Source organism: Bufo gargarizans, chromosome 2, assembly GCF_014858855.1.
Source record: "Bufo gargarizans isolate SCDJY-AF-19 chromosome 2, ASM1485885v1, whole genome shotgun sequence".
NCBI lineage: Eukaryota > Metazoa > Chordata > Amphibia > Anura > Bufonidae > Bufo > Bufo gargarizans.
Window position 1 is genome coordinate 211070921 of NC_058081.1, and position 21812 is coordinate 211092732.

Below are 21812 nucleotides of genomic sequence, written 5' to 3' on the forward strand. Positions count from 1 at the left end.
GCTGATGGCTTACATGGGGGCATGATGGCTTACATGGGGGCATGATGGATGGGGGCTGATGGCTGACATGGGGCTAATGGCTGACATGGCGGCATAATGGCTGACATGGGGGGGTGATGGATGGGGGCTGATGGCTGACATGGGGGTCTGATCTGAGGTCTGATTACCATTGGGGTCTGATTGCTGGTCTGACCTGAGGTGTAATGGAAAATATTTTTTTCTTATTATCCTCCTCTAAAACCTAGGTGTGTCTTAGGGGGCGAAAAATACGGTCCTCAAACCAACGATTGTCTGAACCAGAGAGAAGATACCAGGACCACACAGAGGAGAAGCCAGCTTCTGCAGACGGGACCAGGGCCAGGTGAGCTGTAGGGGGGAAGGGGGCGCCAAAATGTAGCTTCGCTTGTGTTCCTTGCACCGGCCCTGTCCGTGGTAACGGAATCCATAACGCAATTCACCTTTTACCAGTAAACGAAACATGAACAAATTTCAAAATATGAAATTCGCTCATTGCAATCATAGTTCATTGCAGTGTAAGGCAAAAGTGATCTGAAGACTGGATATTCCAGTGCCCTAGGGGGACTTACAAAAAGGTTTTTTTTTATGTAAAAGTTTTTTAAAAGATTAAAAATATATGAAAATTCTAATCACTCCTCTTTCCCCAAAATAAATATAAACAAACAATATTTATTTTACTATTAAAATATAATCGTATTTATCCCATATGGTGAAAACTGTAACAAAAAAAAAAAAGAAAATGGATTAAAATTTATTATTAAAAATTATTATTGAATAACAAGTGATCAAAAAGTCAAACACCCCAAAATAGTATCACTGAAAACTACAGATCGCCCCGCAAAAATAAGCCCTCACAAAGCTCAGTAGAAAGTCACATATTCTTGGGTTAGAATATACCAAAAGAAAAAGATTTTTTTTTTCCAAAGTTCTAATTTTTTAAGTATTAAAACACAAGAAAAACTATATAAATGTGGTATCAATGTAATCATACTGACCCAGAGAATGAAGAGCATACACCAGTTTTACTGTCTAGTGAATGCTGTAAAAATTAAACTAATAGAGAATAGAGGGTTTTTTTCCAATTCCACTCCATTTGGAATTTTTTTCCAGCTTCTCACTACATTTTAGGCAATAAGAAATTGCGTCATTACAAAGTACAACTTGTCCCACAAGAAACAAGCCCACATACGGCTATGCAAATGGGAAAATAAAAAAGTTATATCTCCGGGAAGGCAGGGAGTAAAAAATGGTAATGCAAAAACGAAAAATCACCAGGTCCTAAAGGGGTTAAGCCATTTTGAGAAGTAAGCAAGTTAATGTGCTAATGTGGGCCACCAAGGTTACTATAACACGAGATCGCACGTTGCATGGTGATAACTGGAATATAATAAGCAAGCCAGAGAGGCCACAGGTAGAACTAGGGGTAAAAATTTACCAAGCACTGCACTCCAGAATTCTGGCTTCAAAAAGTCACAAAATTGTGACATTTTGCATTTTTGCACCACTCCCTCCAGTTTTGAAAACTGATTAGGAAAGTAGCCATGCTTCGCTCATCAAGCTGATTTCAGTCAGATTTATCAACTCCGACTTTTTAAAACTTACAAAAATGGTGGCACTCTTTCTGCTGTAAAGGGGTGGTGTAAAAAGTGGAGTAACATCTCAAGACAGAAGTGTCAGAAGAAGCAACAATGAGGCCTCTTTCACACGGCCGTAGTGCTCCCGTGGCCATATTGCGGGTCGCAAACGGCGGTTCCGCAAAACACGGGTCACTGGCCGTGTGCATCCGGATATGCATTGCGGAATGGAACGGAAGCACAGAACGAAACCCCACGGAAGCACTACAGAGTGCTTTCGTGGTGTTCCGTTCCGTGTTTCAGTTCAGCAAAAATATACAACTTGTTCTATCTTTTTGCTGAACAGATGGATTGCAGACTCCATTCAAGAGAATGGGTACGCGATCCACATGCGGCTGCCCCACGGTCTGTGCCCGTGCATTGTGGACCGCAATTTGCAATTTGCGGTTCGCAGCCTGGCCAGCACATGGCCGTGCAGACTCTGGCAAAACTGACTTTTCCACTCATGATAAATCTCCCCAAAGTGTTTCAATGCTTAAAGGGGTTATCCAATTTCAAGAACCCCCCCCCCACATATGCTGGGTTCCGCATCGGTAATTTACTGACCCCGCTCCCCACTTCCGGGCGCCGCTCCTGGTTTTCCATTTTAATTAGGAAGGCTTGAGGCTACCACAGCAATGTGCTGCTATGGAGACTGTATTGAATATCCTCTTGGCTGCAATGGTAATTCAGTGCAGTATATGGGATCAACTATGTTCAAGTCCCCTAAGGGGACTTAAAAAAAATAAGTAAATAAAAAAGTTGGAAAAAGTAAAAAAAAAAAAATATATAAAAATTCAGATCATCCCATATTAAAAATAAAAATAAACAATAAAAAATAAAGGTCATTTGCAGCACCGCATCCCAAAATGCCCATACTGTTAAAATATAAACGCATTTATCCTGTATGGTATACACTGTAACAAAAAGAAAAATCTAAATGGGCAATTTGCCATTTTTTCTTTGTTTCACCTCCCAAAAAAATGAATTAAAAATTTGTTTAAAAAGTCATACACGCTCCAAAAATTACAGATCGTTCTGCAAAAAAAGAGCCTTCACACCTCTCCGTAGACTATAAAAAAGTTAAAAAGTTTTTTTTTTTTTTAAGTGAACCTGTCACCATGAAAATGAGAAGTATTCTGCAGGCAGCATGTTATAGAGCAGGAATAACTGAGCAGATTGATGTATAGTTTTGTGTGAAAAAAAGATTAAAGATATTGTCTCACCAGTAAGTGGCATTTATCATATAGAGAAAGAAATACAATGCACTTACTGTACTAATGTATTGTGATTGTCCATATTGCATCCTTTACTGGCTGGATTAGTTTTTTCCATCACATTATACACTGCTCATTTCCAGGGGTTATGACTACCCTGCAATTCAGCAGCGGTGGCCGTGCCTGCACACTATAGGAAAAAGCTCTCGTCCCAGCCACATCATATGTGCTCTGCAGCTATTAGCCATAACTAGGGATGAGCGAATCGACTTTGGATGAAACATCCAAAGTCGATTCGCATAACACTTTGTTAGAATACTGTACGGAGCAAGTGGTACCTTGGAACTGTTTTTAACAGTAGAAATTAATTTCTGAAGTTATTACCCTAAGGCTACTTTCACGCTTGCGGCAGGACGTATCCGACAGGCTGTTCACCATGTTGGATCCGTCCTGCGGCTATTTCGCCGTGCCGCCGGACCGCCGCTCCGTCCCCATTGACTATAATGGGGACGGGGGTGGAGCTACGGCGCAGCACGGCGGTGCACGGCGAAAGCCGCTGGACTAAAAAGCCTGACATGCAGTAATTTTAGTCTGGTGGCCTTTCGCCGTGCACCGCCGTGCTGCGCCGGAGCTCCGCCCCGTCCCTATTATAGTCAATGGGGACCGAGCGGCGGTCCGGCGGCACGGCGAAATAGCCGCAGGACGGATCCGATATGGTGAACAGCCTGTCGGATCCGTCCTGCCGCAAGTGTGAAAGTAGCCTAAGTCTCCCAAGACTTTGTGAAGTAATAACTTCGGCTCATAGGATCCAATACATTCTAATACTGTATGGAGCGCTTGCTCCGTACAGTAGTCTAACGAAGTTTCATGCGAATCAACTTCGGATGTTTTATCCGAAGTCAATTCGCTCATCCCTAACCATAACCCCTGGATACGAGCAGTGTATAATGTAATGAAAAAAAATAATCAAGCCAGCAAAGGAAGCAATATGGATGATCACAATACATTAGTAAGTGCTTTGTATTCACTTTACCTACATGATAAATTCAACTTGCTGAAGTGACACAACCCATTTAAGAATAAGTTGTATTTCATTCATTTAAATTCCTGCTCATCCTGGGCTTTGAAGTCAGGGAGTCGGTCCTATCAGTGACTGACATCCTTCCCTCTATGACTGTGTATACAGATAGCTGTCAGTCACTGATAAGATTTGTGCGCATGTGCACTGCTGCAAACCAAGCCGATGCCTTCAGTGGTTATCGGAGTGCGCATGCCCAGGCCCGGCGGTAAACTATGTACATGCGGGATCTGGGGAGCTGGCGAGGATTATGTAAGATGATTACGAGGCTGGGTGGGAGTTAGGAGCGCAAAACACAGAGGGGCCTGGGCACTTATGAGCCCTTATTTGCATACAATTAAAAGCTTGTTTTTGCAGCTTTATAAAATAAGACTAAAACGAGTGTGTGAAATAAGGCAATATAAGCAGCGTAGAATGTGAAAAGTCGGTGACAGACTCCCTTTAAATGGTGCCAATAGAAAGTACAACTTGCAACTCATAAAAACAAGCTCTCATATGGCAAATGGAGAAAAAAAGTTATGGCTTCCGGGAGGAGGACAGTAAAAAACAAAAATCCCAGGGTTGGGAAGGGGTTGACCCATTTTCTAAAAGTTGATGCTGAAGGTCTAGGTCCAGTAACCTCCATCAATCAGCAGAGAAAATGTAATATGATATGCTGACTATCTAAATAAATATAATTACTTCACGATTCTCCACGCTTGCTCGTAGAGGTGGTCTTCAGATAGTGAAGCTCCTCTATGACATACATGTTCTATATTATGGTGTTAGGCTACTTTTCACACTGGCTGCGTGCAGCGGTATTTGTCTGGCTGCCTTCCCAGCATATTTGCCGTGCTGCGGCCGGGTGTAATCACTATTACATTGCCTGGCCCTGTCAAAGAGCAGAAGACGCAGTAGTTACAGAGAGCAGAGCCTCTAGGTGTAATGACAACGCCCCCATTGCTCGTAGAGGCTCATTTGCATACAGTAAAACTTCATTTTTCTCAGCAATGCAGACACATATGTACATAGGACCAACACAGATGCCTTCAGCTGTCATAGGTACATGGTTTCATAGGTACAAAGCTGCTGACAGATGCCCTTTAAAAACTTTCCACAAACATTCTGCCTACTTTTTATCCAGGTACCAATCCTAAAGGGGTTCTCTATGAATTAAGAAAATAGAAATATTTAAATATTACTTTAGTATAAATATAGTCCTATATACATTTCATTAGCTATAATGGTTCATTTTGTCTGGGGAACAATCATTAGGAGAAATAAAATGGCTGCTGTCCTATCAGTACACACAAAACCTGTCCTAATCACACAGCAGGACAAGTTACTTTACAACAATGAGGTAAAGAACTGCTCATCTCTGCTCTGCTTGTCGGGGATTATGATCCTGAATACAGCTGATAAGATCTTCAGCTGAATCTCTGTAGGAATGGAGTACATGAGGAGACATGAGGTACAGAGAGGACAGACAGGACAGACTGTGGTAATGGAGGCTGCATGCAAGTGCTGCTGCTCATTATCTACACCCCCCACTATCTGCTCTGTACTTCATGTCTCCTAATGAACTCCTTTCCTACTGAGATTCATCTGAAGATCATATTAAACTGTATTTAGAATCATAATTCCTGACAAGTAAGAGAGGAAGATGGCGCAGCTCTTTAACTTGTCCTCCTGTGTAATTAGGACAGGTTTTGTGTGGACTAGTAGGATGGCAGTCATTTTATTTCTCCTAATGATTGCTCTCCAGACAAAACAAGCCATTATAACCAATGGAAGGTATTTGGTAATATATTTATAATGAAATAATATTTAAAGGGCATCTGTCAGCAGATTTGTACCTATGACACTGGCTGACCTGTTCCATGTGCACTTGGCAGCAGAAGGCATCTGTGTTGGTCCCATCTTTATATGTGTCCCCATTGCTGAGAAAAATGATGTTTTATGGGTGTTGCCATTAACCTAGAGGCTCTGCTCTCTGCAACTGCCATGCCCTATCAACTTTCAGAGAAGTCAGGGCCAGGTAGGATCACATTTACACTGGCTGGTCCTGTCAATCAAAGTGCAGAAGGTTCAGAAGTTGAAGCCTCTAGGTGTAATGACAACACCCCCATTGCTCCTAGAAGCTAATTTGCATATATTAAAACAATTTTTCTCAGTAATGCGGGCACATATGAACATGAGACCAACACAGACGCCTTCAGCTGCCAAGTGCACATGTAACAGGTCAGACAGTTTCATATGTACAAATCTCCTGACAGACACCCTTTAATGTCCAGTACAAAGGATTTCCTGTTTTCCTTTGGAGACGTCACACTTGCATGAGGCTAAATAATCAGGATCAGTTCACCATGCTATTGGTCAGCACTATTCCTATCTTTTAGTGACCTGCTTTGATGTACCATATGCTACTGCAGATCTTCACTTGTGACCTGGCTTGTTTTCAGCCTCTGATTTTGGCCAATTGTATAACAATACTTTGTCTAACCTAAACTATTTGTTATTTAAAGGGAACCTGAAATCACAGAAATACCACTATTCTAAAACATAACCTTTAATTCTTATATATTAAAAGCCAATACACCCATAGTTTAATACAAAAGAAAATAATTTGAAAAGAAAGTAGAAAAACTGATACAAGGTTGTTTGTAGGAGGGTTGACAAATGTGTCGGAGAGTTTGGGCCTATCCCTAAAGTTGACCTTGACTCTGATGCCCTGCCTACAAACGGAATAGCCGCCCCAATAGGGGCGATCCCGTGTCTCGTGCCTCCTGATAACCCTTAGGTCACCCTGACCCGGTATAGTATTCCAATTTATTAGACTAGTGGCCCTAAATAAAGACCTGGACTACTATAAGTACAAAAAATAACAACCAAATGTTATGCCCCAGATGGGGTGACAACAAACACTCAAATAACGTATAATGAAAAAGAAAAGGAAATGTGATATGAATGTGGATACTATAGAAATATCCTAAAGAATGTCCTTAAATTGTTCCTACGCGTTTCGCCCAGTTAATGTCAGGCTCCTCAGGGGACATGTCAACATAAAAATACCTATCACCAAAATTGTCACCAGAGCAAAGAAAAAGAGAAAAAACTAATATATATGTTTATAAGATAATAATGTAGCCGTTATGATGATAACTAGCGGACAATTAAATATTCAATAAGTAAGGCCAAAAAGTCTATTACATGAATCCAAATGGACACAAAATACCCAGCCTATGATGTTATATACCTCCTGAATTAAGAATGATACTAATTTTTAATTCTTTTATATTCTTTTTATTTGTATTTTATTTTTTATAAATTGTTTATATATATGTTCTTATTTTTGTTTTGAAATAACCATAGTGCATAGATATTAATGCAATTAGATCTACATACAGTAATCAGATAAACATTATGCCCCTATATAGTAGCGGATAAACCCATGTTGCGTAGATTGTAATGCAATTAGATTTAGATACAGTTATTTAAATGGACATTATGCCCCTATATAGTAGAGGACAATGTTTGGCCAGGCAGAGATAAGATAACAGTATTATATTGCTCCTGGAATGAGCGATGCAAGTCTATCCTGATTACACCATTGGTACTTGCATGACCATGAAGCTGGAGCGACCCATGTCCGGTATTTGCAGTTCTCAGGAGGTGAAGGGTGGCTGTGTTGTCCGCAAGATGGAGGCAGCCAAGGCAACCTGTCATAAACTTTATGCTGACCTCACTGAGGGCAGCATAAATTAGTGACAGAAATAATGATTTCAGCAGTGTATCACTCTGAGAACCGGCATCTTAATCATTGCAGCCCAGGCCTTGAAAAGAGACAAATCTACATGAGAAGAGTCATGGTTATTCCTATTCTCCTGCTCTCTCGTCCATCTGCTGATGATTGGCAGTTCTCTCCTAGAGAGAAAGGGAGAAAACTAGGTAGAAGACTGTCAGTCATCAGCAGGTGGGCAGGAGAGCAGGAATTCTTGAATAACCAGGACTCTTCTCAGGTGGCCGGGACTCTTTTCTAGGCCTAGTCTGCAACCACTTACTTTTAACTTATAAATGACAGACCGCTGAAATCAACTCACCTGTCTCTACTTTGTTCTGCCGTTAGTATGGGCTGCATAAAGGTGATGACAGGTTCCCTTTAAGTATTTTCATTTTCTTAAAGACTAACTAACCTTTTATTCAAATTTATTTGAAACTTTTCTAAATGCACTAAAACTAATTTTTTTTAAAGAAGTTTATTGATTTTGCTGTTTACTGCCAAAAAAGGCACCCAGCTAAAGCCTGGCATAGCACATCGGTGAAAGGTTTCCTTTCCTAAGGTGCTCTGCAAAGCAGAGCAGCGAGTGGTTTACCTTTTAATTGTTTGTCTTTCCCCTCCGGCTTCCTATTCTGATACTCCACCTTTGGATGGGTAGCCCACTTTTTGAACATGCATGCTTTGATATCAAAACAAATCCTCTGTTGCAAGATAATATTTTGCCCTCACCAGGAGACACACATGGTCTATGATTTGACATCTCTTCCATTAAATCTGCACCACACAGCTACAAACCGAGTAACTTATTACCCACTATTAACTTCTTAAATGTATATCCCACTAGTACATTTTCCCACCATTCATCCCCCGCTACTGTTCATGCCTTTCTAAAGGTACTGTACCCAAACACTTTAGTTTAAAGTTGGTCAAGGCAAACAATTTCAACCAATTCACCCATCATCTGAAAAGAAGTCAACAGCGGTGGAAATTTTCAGCACATTTTTAGACAAAGGAGCTTTCAGAAAATTATTTTTCCTTTGTGTGATGACATTGAACATGTATGCCCAGTGTGAACTAATATGTGTATGGTTGGCAAATAATTCTTCACCAGATGATTGTTCCTTCAACAATTCTTCAGCCATGAACCTCCTTCTGTCCAATGTGTTAGCAGAAGTGGCCATACACATTAGTTAGAAGAAGAGCAAACCATGCACATGAGATAACTGTTGGCCAAACGGCCATGAACAATTGTTTTGCAGACACAGCTATACACATTTTAGTCCACATTGGTTTCTACAGTTGTTCAAACTGGCCATACATGTTCAATGACAGCGGGCAAAGGACAAATGATCTTTCTGAGAACATTCTTTCAAAGAAAGATCTTTCATCCGGCTATAGACGGAAAATTTCAAACATGGCCAACTTCTTTTCAGATAGTGACAGCCTGACAGACCAATCATTGTTAAATTTTGCCCAAATACTTGTTTTGGTTAAACTTGTCCATTTTGATCAATCTAGCCCTCAATAACATTATGCTATAGAGCCATATCAACCCGCTGTTGTGGCTCTTTGAATGGAGCCACCACCTCCATGTATCGCTCTTAATCAGAATGAATGTATATATGGGCACTAAATCTATATCTTCCCTGGAACATTTTATCTTGTTATTATAGGGACAAAGCACTATTGTAGATCCCTTTGTGAAATCAACTTATCCACAATAAATGCAATATGTGGGTATATCACCAGCTAATCTAATATAGTCCAACAGGGATGAGTAATGCCTATTAAAGCATAACGTGTTGTAAGGGCTCGTCTCTGTTCAGGGGGTCACACTCACAGATATCTCACCAGACAATGGATTTTCATGTCCACACTGTGCATTTATTTTGACAGTCTTCTTATAAATGATAGTCCAGTTATACATCACTGGGTGGGGTGAGGTTCCCACACCGCCAACACTTAAAACACAAATAAACTCCTGCCCGTCTAGGCGCTACCTAAACACAATATGTCCCTACCTCACGCATAGAGCTCAGTTCACACATGGACAACATATGCGGCTTTCCTCAGCCAACATCAATACTGCAGCCTTAAGACTGTGGCAACTCCAGTACCTTTTGGGGGAGTGTGGCCCAGTAGTCCTCCAGACGCTGGGTGTGCAACCCTCGTTCTCTAGGTGTCGCTAGGTCCTCCAAACCTCAGGCTATTCAAAGCCTCGTGGCCCCTCAGTCCTCCTGACCGAGACCACACACAGAGCCTCTGCTTCACAACAGTCTCGCTCTCCCTCCTCAGACTGACCTACTCTGAGGCGCGTTATGCCAGCCTGATTACAGCAGGCCTCATCTGCGATCACCTCAGGTAGAAAGGAAAACCCGTACTGGAAGGGTGTGGACTGGGAACTCCCTCTACCAAGCCTAGCCACCAGTCCAAGTAAAATCCAGCCCAGAAAATGTATACAGAAATGTCTCAGCAAACTATGCTTTGCTGAGACTACTGCCAATCTCTGGACTTTATCTGTCTCGCCCATCTGAGGTACCTGAAGTGGGACAGCACACCTTCCAGCACTGTTCACATTACCACAGTGTATTCTGAGAACAGAATAAAATATAACAATAGAAATAGCCTCTTTTCAAAAATCTTTAACATAAAAGAGATATCAACAGGGTGCACAATGGCATCCACAACCAGGTACTAGGAGGAATTAGAACAATGCGTTCTTACTACATCCACTGTGACATTCGGATGTCCCTTACTGGTCCAGAGATGAAAGGAGTAACTGGGAAATGGGACAAAAGTAGTTATGGCATGTCCTATTATACTCTATTGTGCCCTTCAGGGTGGCCACTCTGTCCCTAGCAATGTACAGAGCACCCATCCTTATAAGAGAGACCCTGTCTCTAACATTCCCCTGACCTACACAACCTAACTTGACCATAACCTGAGATGTTTACCATGGGTCATGTCTTAATAACACAGATCAGTACCTTTGGTCCATGTTTTTACCCCATTCACTCTACTGTCCTCTGATGGGCAAGTGTGCCAAACACGGCACATCGGAACATCAGGTTAGGGTCAATCTAGGGTATGTTGGTCAGGGGCAGGTTCCAGACAGGGTTGCTCTTATCAGGGTGGGTGCTCTGCACATAGGGCTGTAGGGACAGAGCGGACACATTAGGGTAAAATAGGACATGCCATAACTACTTTGTCCAATTTCCCAGGTACTCCCTTCATTTCTGGACCACAGCAAGGGACATTCGAATGTCACATTGGAGGTGGTAACAATGCATGGTTCTAATTACTCCTACAACCTGGTTGTGGATGCTGCCATGCACCCTTTTTTTTATTAAAGATTTTTTAAGGCTATTTCTATTGATATATTTTATTGTGTACTGAAATTAAGGCCTCATACACACAGCCGTTGCCGGCCGTGGCCCGTATTGCGGCCCGCAAAAAGGTCCACAATATGCGGGCACTGGCCGTGTGCTCCCTGCATCACGACTGCGGACCCATTCGCTTGAATGGGTCTGTAATCCGGAGCTGCAATGCAGAATGGAGGCACGGAACCCCACGGAAGCACTACGGAGTGCTTCCGTGGTGTTTCTGTCCGTGCCTCCGCACCGCAAAAAAATAGAACATGTTCTATTTTTTTACAATGCGGATGGATCATGGACCCATTTAAGTTCAATGGGTCTGGATCAGTCGCAGCTGCCGCACGGATGGGGCCCGTGCATTGGGGAACGCAAATTGCAGTCCCCAATGCACAGAGCGGCCGCAGAATGGCCGTGTGCAAGAGGCCTAAAAGTTATGTTTTTATTGGCATTAATCCCCCTTGTTGGACTATATTAGATCCCTTTGTGGCTGAAAAGACAGTGGCCCAGATTTACTAATGGGGTCAAAAATCTGTCTAAAAAGTGGCACAAATTAGCGCAGTTTGGCTCATGCACTTTTTCCTGGTGTTGCCAAAAAGGGGGGAGATTTTGCAGCATAATTCTGGCATAAACATCTGTCTCAAAGTAAACCAGGCATGGCCAATCTGCGGCTCTCCAGCTGATGTAAAACTACAACTCCCACCATGCCCTGCTGTAGGCTGCTAGCTGTAGGCAGTCTGGGCATGCTGGGAGTTGTAGTTTTGCAACAGCTGGAGTGCCTCAGGTTGGCCATCCCTGAAGTAAACCAATAGTTGGTATAGAGTCCTAGAAAAGTGGCTATCCCTGCACCAGATGTATCATCCGGCCTGAGCCCCTGAGATAAATCTGGTGCAGGTCTAGACAGCCTGACCAAGGTTACACCATCTACAGGATTAGGAAATCTGGGTATGAAGTAGTTTGAGATGCAAAACTTTGGAAGCAAGGAGGAGAGAGGAGGAGGAATCAGCAGCAGCACAGCCACAGCCTGGATCAGATTACATTCTTCCACTCCTCTGCCTACAAATCCCTTTCCTGTCCTATCTACTAATATACATTGTTGTAACTCATCTAAAATTTATACATATTTGGGGTTCAGATCATCTTTACATTCCAGGATATTTACTAACAGAGGCATCAGAGAGCAGATGTATCAAAAGAGACAATGTCCTATTTATTTATTACAGAAGAATTGAATCTACAGTGATGCTGATCGAAATAAATGCAGTTCTTTTTCAAGGTGGGCCATAATCTGGACTTTCCTGGTACATTTCAGAGGGTTCTTTTGTGAAGACACTCTCCTAAGTGTGAAGTAGTGTGAGATGTAAAACTAAGGAGGCAGAGAGTGGAGGAGGAGGAGGAGGAGGCACAGCCATTGCCTGGATCAGATTACATTCTTTCACTCCTCTCCCTACAAATCCCTTTCCTGCAAGTTCTCTGGATGGGCACAAGAGTGGGTTGTAGTAACTAAACAAGCTCCATGTTCTGGTGTGGGAGTTTAGGACTTCTGGGCTGGATCTAACTTGGACTCCTGAAACTTCTGCTTTTAGGATCGTCTGCTCTGAATGAGAAGAGAGCAAAATGGAGGAGGGCAGGGTGCAAGAGAGGGGGCTAGACGTGCACCCATCCTGCTGAAGAGGAAACAAAGCAAAGTCAAACTGAATGCAATAAGCGCACAGTCTGGAGGGTTTCTCTGCTCCTATCCTCCCCCTCTTGTAAAGATGTCCTCCTCCATGGTGCTGTGGATTTGCTGCATGATGGGGCTTTGGTTTTTCGATTCCATATCTGGATCTAGAGGAGCTCAGTTCAATGAGTCTTTTTACATGGATAGGTGCAAGAAGACCACCACTTGTGAAGCCCTCAAGTACAATGTGTGCCTTGGATCTACTCTGCCCTATACATGGACATCCACTGGCCTGGCTGAGGATTCCTCTAATCAAGAAGAAGTTCATGATAAACTCCTGCTTTGGTCTGGTGAGTGTGATCCTGGGCCAGGAGGCTGCATTTCCATACACTTCACTGGTGGCCAGGGCCAGATGTTTATTAAGCTAATTAGCAGCTATTTGTTTGTGAGAAAGTCTGAAGTTCCTGTATCCTGAGGTATATACACATCTGTCTGATATGGTGTCCATATATAGAGTCCTCAAGCCCTGTTACCTCTGACAATACAGTGTCTACCTATAGGTGTACAATAAGTGTGTGGGTATAGTATATTTATACATGTATGCAATGAGTGTGGTGTATAAGTATACATGTATACAGTGAGTGTGGTGTATAGTATATTTATACATATATGCAATGAGTGGGACGTGTAAGTATACATGTATTCAGTGAGTGTGGGGTATAGTAGATTTATACATATATGCAATGAGTGTGGTGTGTAGTATAAGTACACAAGTATAAAGTGAGTGTGGTGTAAAGTATATATGTATATAGTATACCATGAGTGTGGTGTATATGTATACTTGTATTATGCAGTGACTGTAATGCACATGTATACAGTGTGTGGGGTATAAGTACACATGTATAAAGTGAGTGTCATGTAATGTTGTGTATTTATACATGTATCATGCAGTTAGTGTGTGATGTATATTATGTATACACTTGTACAGTAAGTGTGGTATAATGTATACATCTACACATATACAGTGAGTGTGGTGTGTAGTATAAGTATACACGTGTACAGTGAGTGTGGTGTATAATATATGTGTGAACTGAGTGTGGTATATGTATACATGTGTATAGTGAGTGTGTTATATGGTATATGTCTACGTATGTATAGTATGTGTGTGTGTGTGTATATATATATATATATATATATATATATATATATATATACATACATACATACATACACACACTTGTGTGCAGTTGTGTTGACTTGTGGCTCTTTTCTCTCTGGATGAGATCACGTGATTGTGGAGCTCTCCCTCATGTAGTGCAGGATGGTCCCTGCTGGTACTTCCGGTAGTGGAGATGGGGCACCCAGTTTACTATTACTTATGACTTATTTTATTTTGTAACTTGCACTGGAAAATGGGCAGCCCCTCTACATTTTATCTTTATTAGACCATTTACTGGTAAAAAAAACTAAAGGGGCCGCCTTCCCACCATAATGTCCTGATAGATTGTGGCAATCAATCCCACCATTTGGGCATCTTATGATGTGAATGTTATAGTTTTAGATCTGTTGCTTTGGGGAGAGTAGGCCACACAAGCCTGCTGAGTGGTTGGTGGAAACTTGTGTAAAAGTGCTTTTTGCTCTCCGTAGTCTGACGTTATTATGGGCGGCATGTCACTGTGAGATATGCGTATGATCATGGGTTTACATTAGGAGGGGACAACATTTATGAGGCTTTGTTCACACTGGTAGGGTTTATGCTTCTAATGGAAGCCATGACAGATGGCTGGAAGCACCAGAAGACAGATACCACCGGCACCCGCCAGACCCATTGACTTCCCTGTTTATATCACATTTAGGCCTCTTGCACACAAACGTATTTTTATTCCGTGTCCATTCCGTTGTTTTTTTTTTTTTTTGCGGACCGTATACAGAACCATTCATTTCAGTGGGTCCGCAGAAAAACGGAAGGTACTCCGTGTGCATTCTGTTTCCGTATTTCCGTTCCACAAAGAAATAGAACATGTCCTATTATTGTCCGTATTACGGACAAGGTTAGTACTGTTCTATTAAGGGCCAGCTGTTCCGTTCCACAAAATACGGAATGCACGCGGATGTCATCCGTATTTTTTGTGGATCAGTTTTTGCGGACCGCAAAATACATATGGTCGCGTGCAAGAGGCCTTATTGTTATGTATGTAGGCAAGGAACGCTCCAAGGTACACACTAAATGTGCCCATAGAGCTCCATTAATCAGACAGGGGCTAAAAGAGTGTCCTTTTGGCCTCTGTCTGATATACGTAAAAAGAAGGTATGGAGTAGCATAGCAGACTGCAGGGTCCATCCCACAGAGTCTTGTAAAAGAAACTTATATGTTAAATATATACTTTCAGGGCTCTCACAAGCGGTCCAAAACGGATCAGTTTTGCGCTTAATGCATTCTGAATGGATAAGGATCCGCTCAGAATGCACCAGTTCGCCTCAGTCTCCATTCCGCTCTGGAGGCGGACACTGCTTGCAGCGTTTTGGTGTCCGTCTGACGAAACTGAGCAAACGGATCCGTCGTGACACACAATGTAAGTCAATGGGGACGGATCCGTTTTTTCTGACACAATCTGGCACAATAGAAAACGGATCCGTCTTGGCTATGTTAAAGATAATACAACCGGATCCGTTCTGAACGGATGCGTTTGTGCAGATCCATGACAAATCTGCACCAAACGCGAGTGTGAAAGTAGCCTTACACGTATACCTCATGAGCTTTTCATATCTGTTAGGCCGAATGCACACGACTGTATTTTGCTTCCTTGTCCGTTCCGTTTTTTTTGCTGATAGGATGCGGACCCATTAATTTCTATGGGTACGCAAAAAATGCGGACAGCATCAGTATGTCCGTTCCGTAGCCCCGCAAAAAAAAAACAGCGCATGTCCTATTTTTTTTTTTTAGTTTGTGGACAAGGATAGGCATTATTACAATGGATCCATACGGAAGTCATCCGTTTTTTTTGCGGATCCACAATTTGCAGACCGCAAAACACAGTCGTGTGCACGAGGCCTTAATCAGAATCTATTATAGCCTATAGGTGACGGCTACCTAATAGTGTCCTCCATCATCCGTAGACTACAGATACATCATAAAAAACTATCAAAAAGCTCCTGAGATATCCATTAAATTGATGCCATCATAGGTTATGGGCAATTGTTTGCTGGGAAGAGACTAGAAGTTCAGAAAGCTACTTGATTTCAGACATCTCCAGATCATAGGAACTTCATGTCCATGTCCATTTTCGGTCCCTGATAAGAAGACTTTTTTTCATCCATGACAGTGTTGCATCTGTTTTTGTTCTGCTTGTCTGGTTTTTGCCCTCACATGCACTGCTTGACCAATCTCCAGAGCATCTCCTAGCAAAGGTCCATGGAAAATGGACTAGGGTGGCATCCGTGAGCTTTTTGTGGTTTTCATGGAATCCTAGATTTTAATGGGCTGGAAAACAGACCAAAGTAGGGCAGGTCTCTGCTATTTTTCTGTGGACCAATGGAAGATGTGTAATTTCTTACATGAAGAGCTACGAGGGTGGCTGCAATGGTATATTCACATGTACTGTTTTTCAAGGCACTGAACAAGATTTTAATGATCCTGCTCACAGGATGTGGAATTATTTCTGTAAATCACAGCATACCATATTCATCCCAGTTTTGTGATGGGCTTTTGTAGGAAAACCCTAGTTGGAAAGTACATGTAAAGAGTTTGCTAACTTTTATATTCAATGCTATAACCATAGATCTCGATAGAAGCATTTCTAGGAACATTTTCTAGAACTGTACTTCTGACATGTCATAGACATATCCACCAAAGTATTGATCGGTGAAGGTCTTGGTCCTGAGACCCTCCTACCCCCCAGTGATCACTAGAGATTCAAGTTATTCTCTAAGCACCGTACCCCTTCAAAAAGATGAAGATGAACTGCAAATTGTCCATTTCAGCTTTCTATTTAAAGATCTGGTCCCTTCCTTCTATCGGTGGTCAGTGGCTGTCTATTTTATGCTAGCTGTCAGTGAGTGGAAACATTCCTGTCTATATCCAGTGGGCACAATCCCATTGTTTTGCCCAGCTAACAAAAGTAATTATGAGAGAGCTCTGAAATACAGAGCGGCTGTCTTTTCTGGCAAATAGAAGAGGTTCCTAAGTGGGGACATTCCCTCTGTGACAGCCAACTGCACAAAGACATAGGAACAGTTCTAATATGAAAATGTCATTGTCCTGAAAAAAAAAAAAAAAAACAATGACTTGGTCTCCTGCATTTCATCCATTCCTATAGACATACAGATAATTCTGCTGATCTGATCCAATGGACTCTGCAATACTCTGCTGATGATACCATTGCATCATATGGATTGAAGTCTTTTGCAGTGGTCTGTACGTTTTATTAGATATTTTTTAACTATTCTCTATACTTTCTACATAAAAATGGTGGTATCAACCATCCATCAAGAAATATAGTTGTGCAGATTTTTGGCAAAATTGGTACAGTTTTTACATGGGTGTCTTCTGAGTTGTTGCAAGTGCAACCAGTTACTTGCATAAAGGTGAATGTAGGAAGTGGTATCTCCTGGATACAAATTCCATGTCCACATTATATACTGATCTGGTGGTTCTGATGATTGTAAGCCCATCTTTTCTTGCTGTAGACAGCGTTCTGTACATTTGACAAGTGATCTTTCCAGACTGACTGCCTAATTGGGATTGAGCGTCTGCCCATGTGAAAAGGCTTTAAAGTGGTTTTCTGGTTTGTATCAACATCCAGTAAAAAAAAAATCATTTATGAAGGTAGCTGTAATTTTATTATGTATTTTCCTTTTATTGCTCCTATCGTTCTAGGCTGTGGTCACATGACCGTGTCCATGCAGCTCTTTCTTATTTCCTGTGATGATATGTCCATGGGTGTGTCAGAGCAGCATCAAAGGCATTGATAGGGGAGTGTCTATGTAACTAGCTGGTGGGAGGAGCTATAAACTAGCTGGGTGTTATTAGGGAGAGTGATAGGGGAGTGTCTATGTAAATAGCTGGTTGTAGGAGCTATAAACTAGCTGGATGTTGTTAGGGGCAGCGATAGGGGAGTGTCTATGTAACTAACTGGGTGGGGGGAGCTATAAACTAGCTGGTGGGAGGCGCTATAAGCTTGCTGGGTGATGTTAGGGGCAGTGATAGGGGAGTGTCTATGTAACTAGCTGGGTGGGAGGAGCTATAAACTAGCTGGGTGATGTTAGGGGCAGTGATAGGGGAGTGTCTATGTAACTAGGTGGTGGGAGGAGCTATAAACTAGCTGGGTGTTAGGGGCAGCGATAGGGGAGTGTCTATGTTACTAGCTGGTGGGAGGAGCTACAAACTAGCTGGGTGTTGCTAGGGGCGGTGTCAGAGTCGTGGCAAAGAAAGGAGAAGTAATTCATGGGTTTGGTTGGATACAAAAACAGGAAGCAACTACATGAGCACATCCGTATAGTAATACCAGAAAACACCACATTGATGGTACATTGAATTTGACTCTGGTAAAAATAAAAAAAAGTTAAACAAATGCTAGAATAAGCACTTGAGTTTTTATTTTAGTACCTGCATTTTTGCGGCTGTATTTGTGCTACTATTTCATTTGTGTTTTGCACATAGTTGGAGAAATTCAAAATTGGTGCAAAGGAAAAATGGCTTAATTGCCTCTAGCAACCAATCAGATTGATCCTTTCATTTTCCAAAATAGCTCTTAAAAATAAAAAGTGAAATCATATTGGTTGCTATGGGCAACTGAGACTAGCATTTATAGATCCAACAGGCTGTTCTGTTCGGGAACAGCTTGCCGGATCCGGACACTGCCAGAATGCCATCCAGTCCCATTAACTATAATGAGGTCTGGCAGAGATCCGGTCAAAATCCTGCAAATATGCAGGGAATTCGCCAGTCAAATATATGCACGCAGCAGTTTTCGTCCACCCGATTCCTGGTATTCTATGCTGGAAGAGCCTGCCGGAATGCTGTAATGGCAGTGTGAAACGGGTCTAAACCAACAGATTTGATAAATCTCCCCAATGTGTCTAACCACTACCACTTTCTTATTGTTTTTTTCCCCCTATTGAGAAGGTCATGTGAAAACACTTGAAAAAAAAAACATGCAAGAAGCTACAGCATGTTGATTTTTTTTTTAAAAGAAGCCAGAAAGTCATAAACAGGTCACCTTGTGAACTAAAATGACAGGTGCAAACAAAAAACAAAAACCGCTTGTGTGTCCTGTTTTATATACTACCTAAAAACCTTCAGCTAACATTTGAAGATGGAATTTTTGCCACAAAACACCTGCAAAAGTGAAGAAAAACACCACTAAGAAACTATGGGTACTTTCACACTAGCGTTATTCTTTTCCGGAACTGAGTTCCGTCCTAGGGGCTCAATCCCGAAAAAGAACTGATCAGTTTTATCCTAATGCATTCTGAATGGAGAGAAATCCGTTCAGGATGTCTTCAGTTCAGTCTTTTTGACTTTTCAGGACAGAGATAATACCGCAGCATACTGCGGTTTTATCTCCGTCTAAAATTTTCCGTCATCATTCCCGGGCAGCAGATCATGTGGTCTAAACAGCACTCTGCTGCCCAGGAGCAATGATTCTATATAGGGACAAGTGATAACAGTAGCGATCACTCCTTCCCAAACTGTGGACCTGAACAGCCGACTGTTGGGAAGGAGCCCTTCCTTTCCAATAATCTGCTGCTCGTCAGCCCAATTAAATCCACCTTTAGATAAAGAAGTGACACCCCCACCTGAACTCAGCAGTTATCTGTGGGGAAACCCGACAGCGAGGTTGCTGCCACACATGCAGCTTCTTCGATGTAGTTTTTGAAGCTAAGACCAGGAGGGAATTTAACAAAAGAGGAGAATATGTATCTGTCCTTCTATAATTTCTCTCTGTTTATGATCCAAAACTGATTTTGGCTTCAAAAACTGACCGCTGGGACTCACACTGATCACTAGCATTGTGGCCCCATACGCACATGCGTGTGTCTGCTCCATTCATTTTTATGGGAACTCAGGAGATAGCCAAGCGTTGAACACTTGCCGGAATGCCAGATCTGGCATTTTTTCCCATTGAAATGCATTAATGCCGGATCCGGCGCCGAATATTCCGGCAAAACAGATCCGGCATTGTGGTCTGCGCATGCTCAAACCGCAAAAAAATGTAAAAAAAAAATAATGTCGGATCCGTTTTTTCCAGATGACACCGGGGAGAGGAATCCAGCATTTCAATGCATTTGTCATACGGATTAGGATCCTGATCCGTATGACAAATGCCATCAGTTTGCATGCTTTTTGATGGATCTGGCCTGCCGGAATCCTCTGCTGCAAGTGTGAAAGTACCCGAAGTGTAAAATATTATATAAACTGAGGCATCCTGCTGCAGCCAAGAAAATGGGACCCACTGTCAAAAGGCCTATTCTTGTCCGCAAAACTAACAAGAATAGGAAAGGTTTAATAATTTGTGGCCCAGCCACACGGATACGGACAACACGTGGATGACACCCATGTGCTGTCATTATTTTTTATTTTATTTTTTTCAGACCCGTAGAAATAAATGGGTCTGTGTGCGATCCACAAAAAAATGTGGATTGGCCAAGGGCCAAAAATACAGTCGTGTGCCTGAGGCCTTACTGTATGAACATAGCCTATACATTAGGATCTGTCTGAAGAAAAAGGAAAAAACGCACGTGAAACAGATGCCAACTTTATCTGTTTTGACAGATGTGTTGTAAAAAGTTTTGCAGTTGGCATAGAATTACATACCTTTTTTGCAGTGTATGTTTTTAAAAGGAATGCATGTAAAATTAACTTAAAGGGGTATTCTCACAGGATATCTGGGTCCTCGCACCCCTCGCGAATGGTGCTCCCGTAACTGTATGCCACATCCAGTCTGGCCTGTGGCAGTAAGTCTATACAGCAGTATGGTATACTGCAAAACTCTTGGAAAAACCCCTTTCACAAAGCCAAACACTAGCTTCAGGACCATCACAATGTGGCTGAAAATAGCCCCTCCTTTTTAATATTTGGGATTAATTATTTCCAAGGTCTGTAAAAGCATCTGTAATCTGATGCATATCTGCTTAAAGAGGTTCTGTTCTATGGACAATTCCTATTTCTGAGGGCTCGTTCACACGACCGTATGGCTATTTCAGTGTTTTGCGGTCCGTTTTTCACGGATACGTTGTTCAGTTTTTTTGTTTCCGTTCAGTTTTTCCGTATGGCATATACAGTATACAGTAATTACATAGAAAAAATTGGGCTGGGCATAACATTTTCAATAGATGGTTCTGAAAAAACGGAACGGATGCGGAAGACATACGGATGCATTTTTTTTTGCGGACCCATTGACTTGAATGGAGCCACGGAACGTGATTTGCGGGCAATAATAGTACATGTTCTATCTTTCAACGGTACGGAAACGGAATGCATACGGAGTACATTCCATTTTTTGGGGGAACCAATAAAAGGAATGGTTCCGTATACGAAACGCAAAAACGGCCCGCAAAACAGAAAAAAAAAAAACGGTAGCGTGAAAGAGGCCTAAAGGTGTAGCCAATTATTGGGAATGAACATTCCTACAAACGCTTGTTCCTGATAATCTGCTAAGGCTAGGTCTATACGACACCTGTGACGCGCGACACATAGGGCACAACTACAATGCAACATATGTCGCGCGACAATTTTTATAATGATAGTCTATGGTGTGGCACTGCGACATGCTGCGACAGTTGCATAAAAATACATTTTTGATGTTTTTTTGGCGACTGTCATATCGCAGTCGCATCATGTCGCAGTGCGACACCATAGACTATCATTATAAAAATTGTTGCGCGACATTGGTGCGACAAATTTCGTGTAGCCCTAGTCTAAAGCTACCACAGATGACAGATTTGTTTCACTAGTTCATTGGGTGACATGATCAGAGGTGCAGACACCTCAGTCATCTTTCCCGGGCAGCAGATCATGTGGTCTAAACAGCACTCTGCTGCCCAGGAGCAATGATTCTATATAGGGACAAGTGATAACAGTAGCGATCACTCCTTCC

The 21812-nt window shown here is 42.1% G+C and overlaps 1 protein-coding gene across 1 annotated transcript in view; it reads left to right on the forward strand.

Annotated features, from left to right (window-relative positions):
- Nucleotides 1-12511: 12511 nt before the first annotated feature.
- SMO (smoothened, frizzled class receptor) overlaps nt 12512-21812 on the forward strand; it is a 50568-nt gene continuing 41267 nt past the window's right edge. Inside the window, exon 1 of the mRNA XM_044279964.1 lies at nt 12512-13064. Within this exon, the coding sequence (XP_044135899.1) occupies nt 12656-13064 (409 nt within the window). The 5' untranslated portion in view covers nt 12512-12655. The remainder of the gene's footprint in view (nt 13065-21812) is intronic.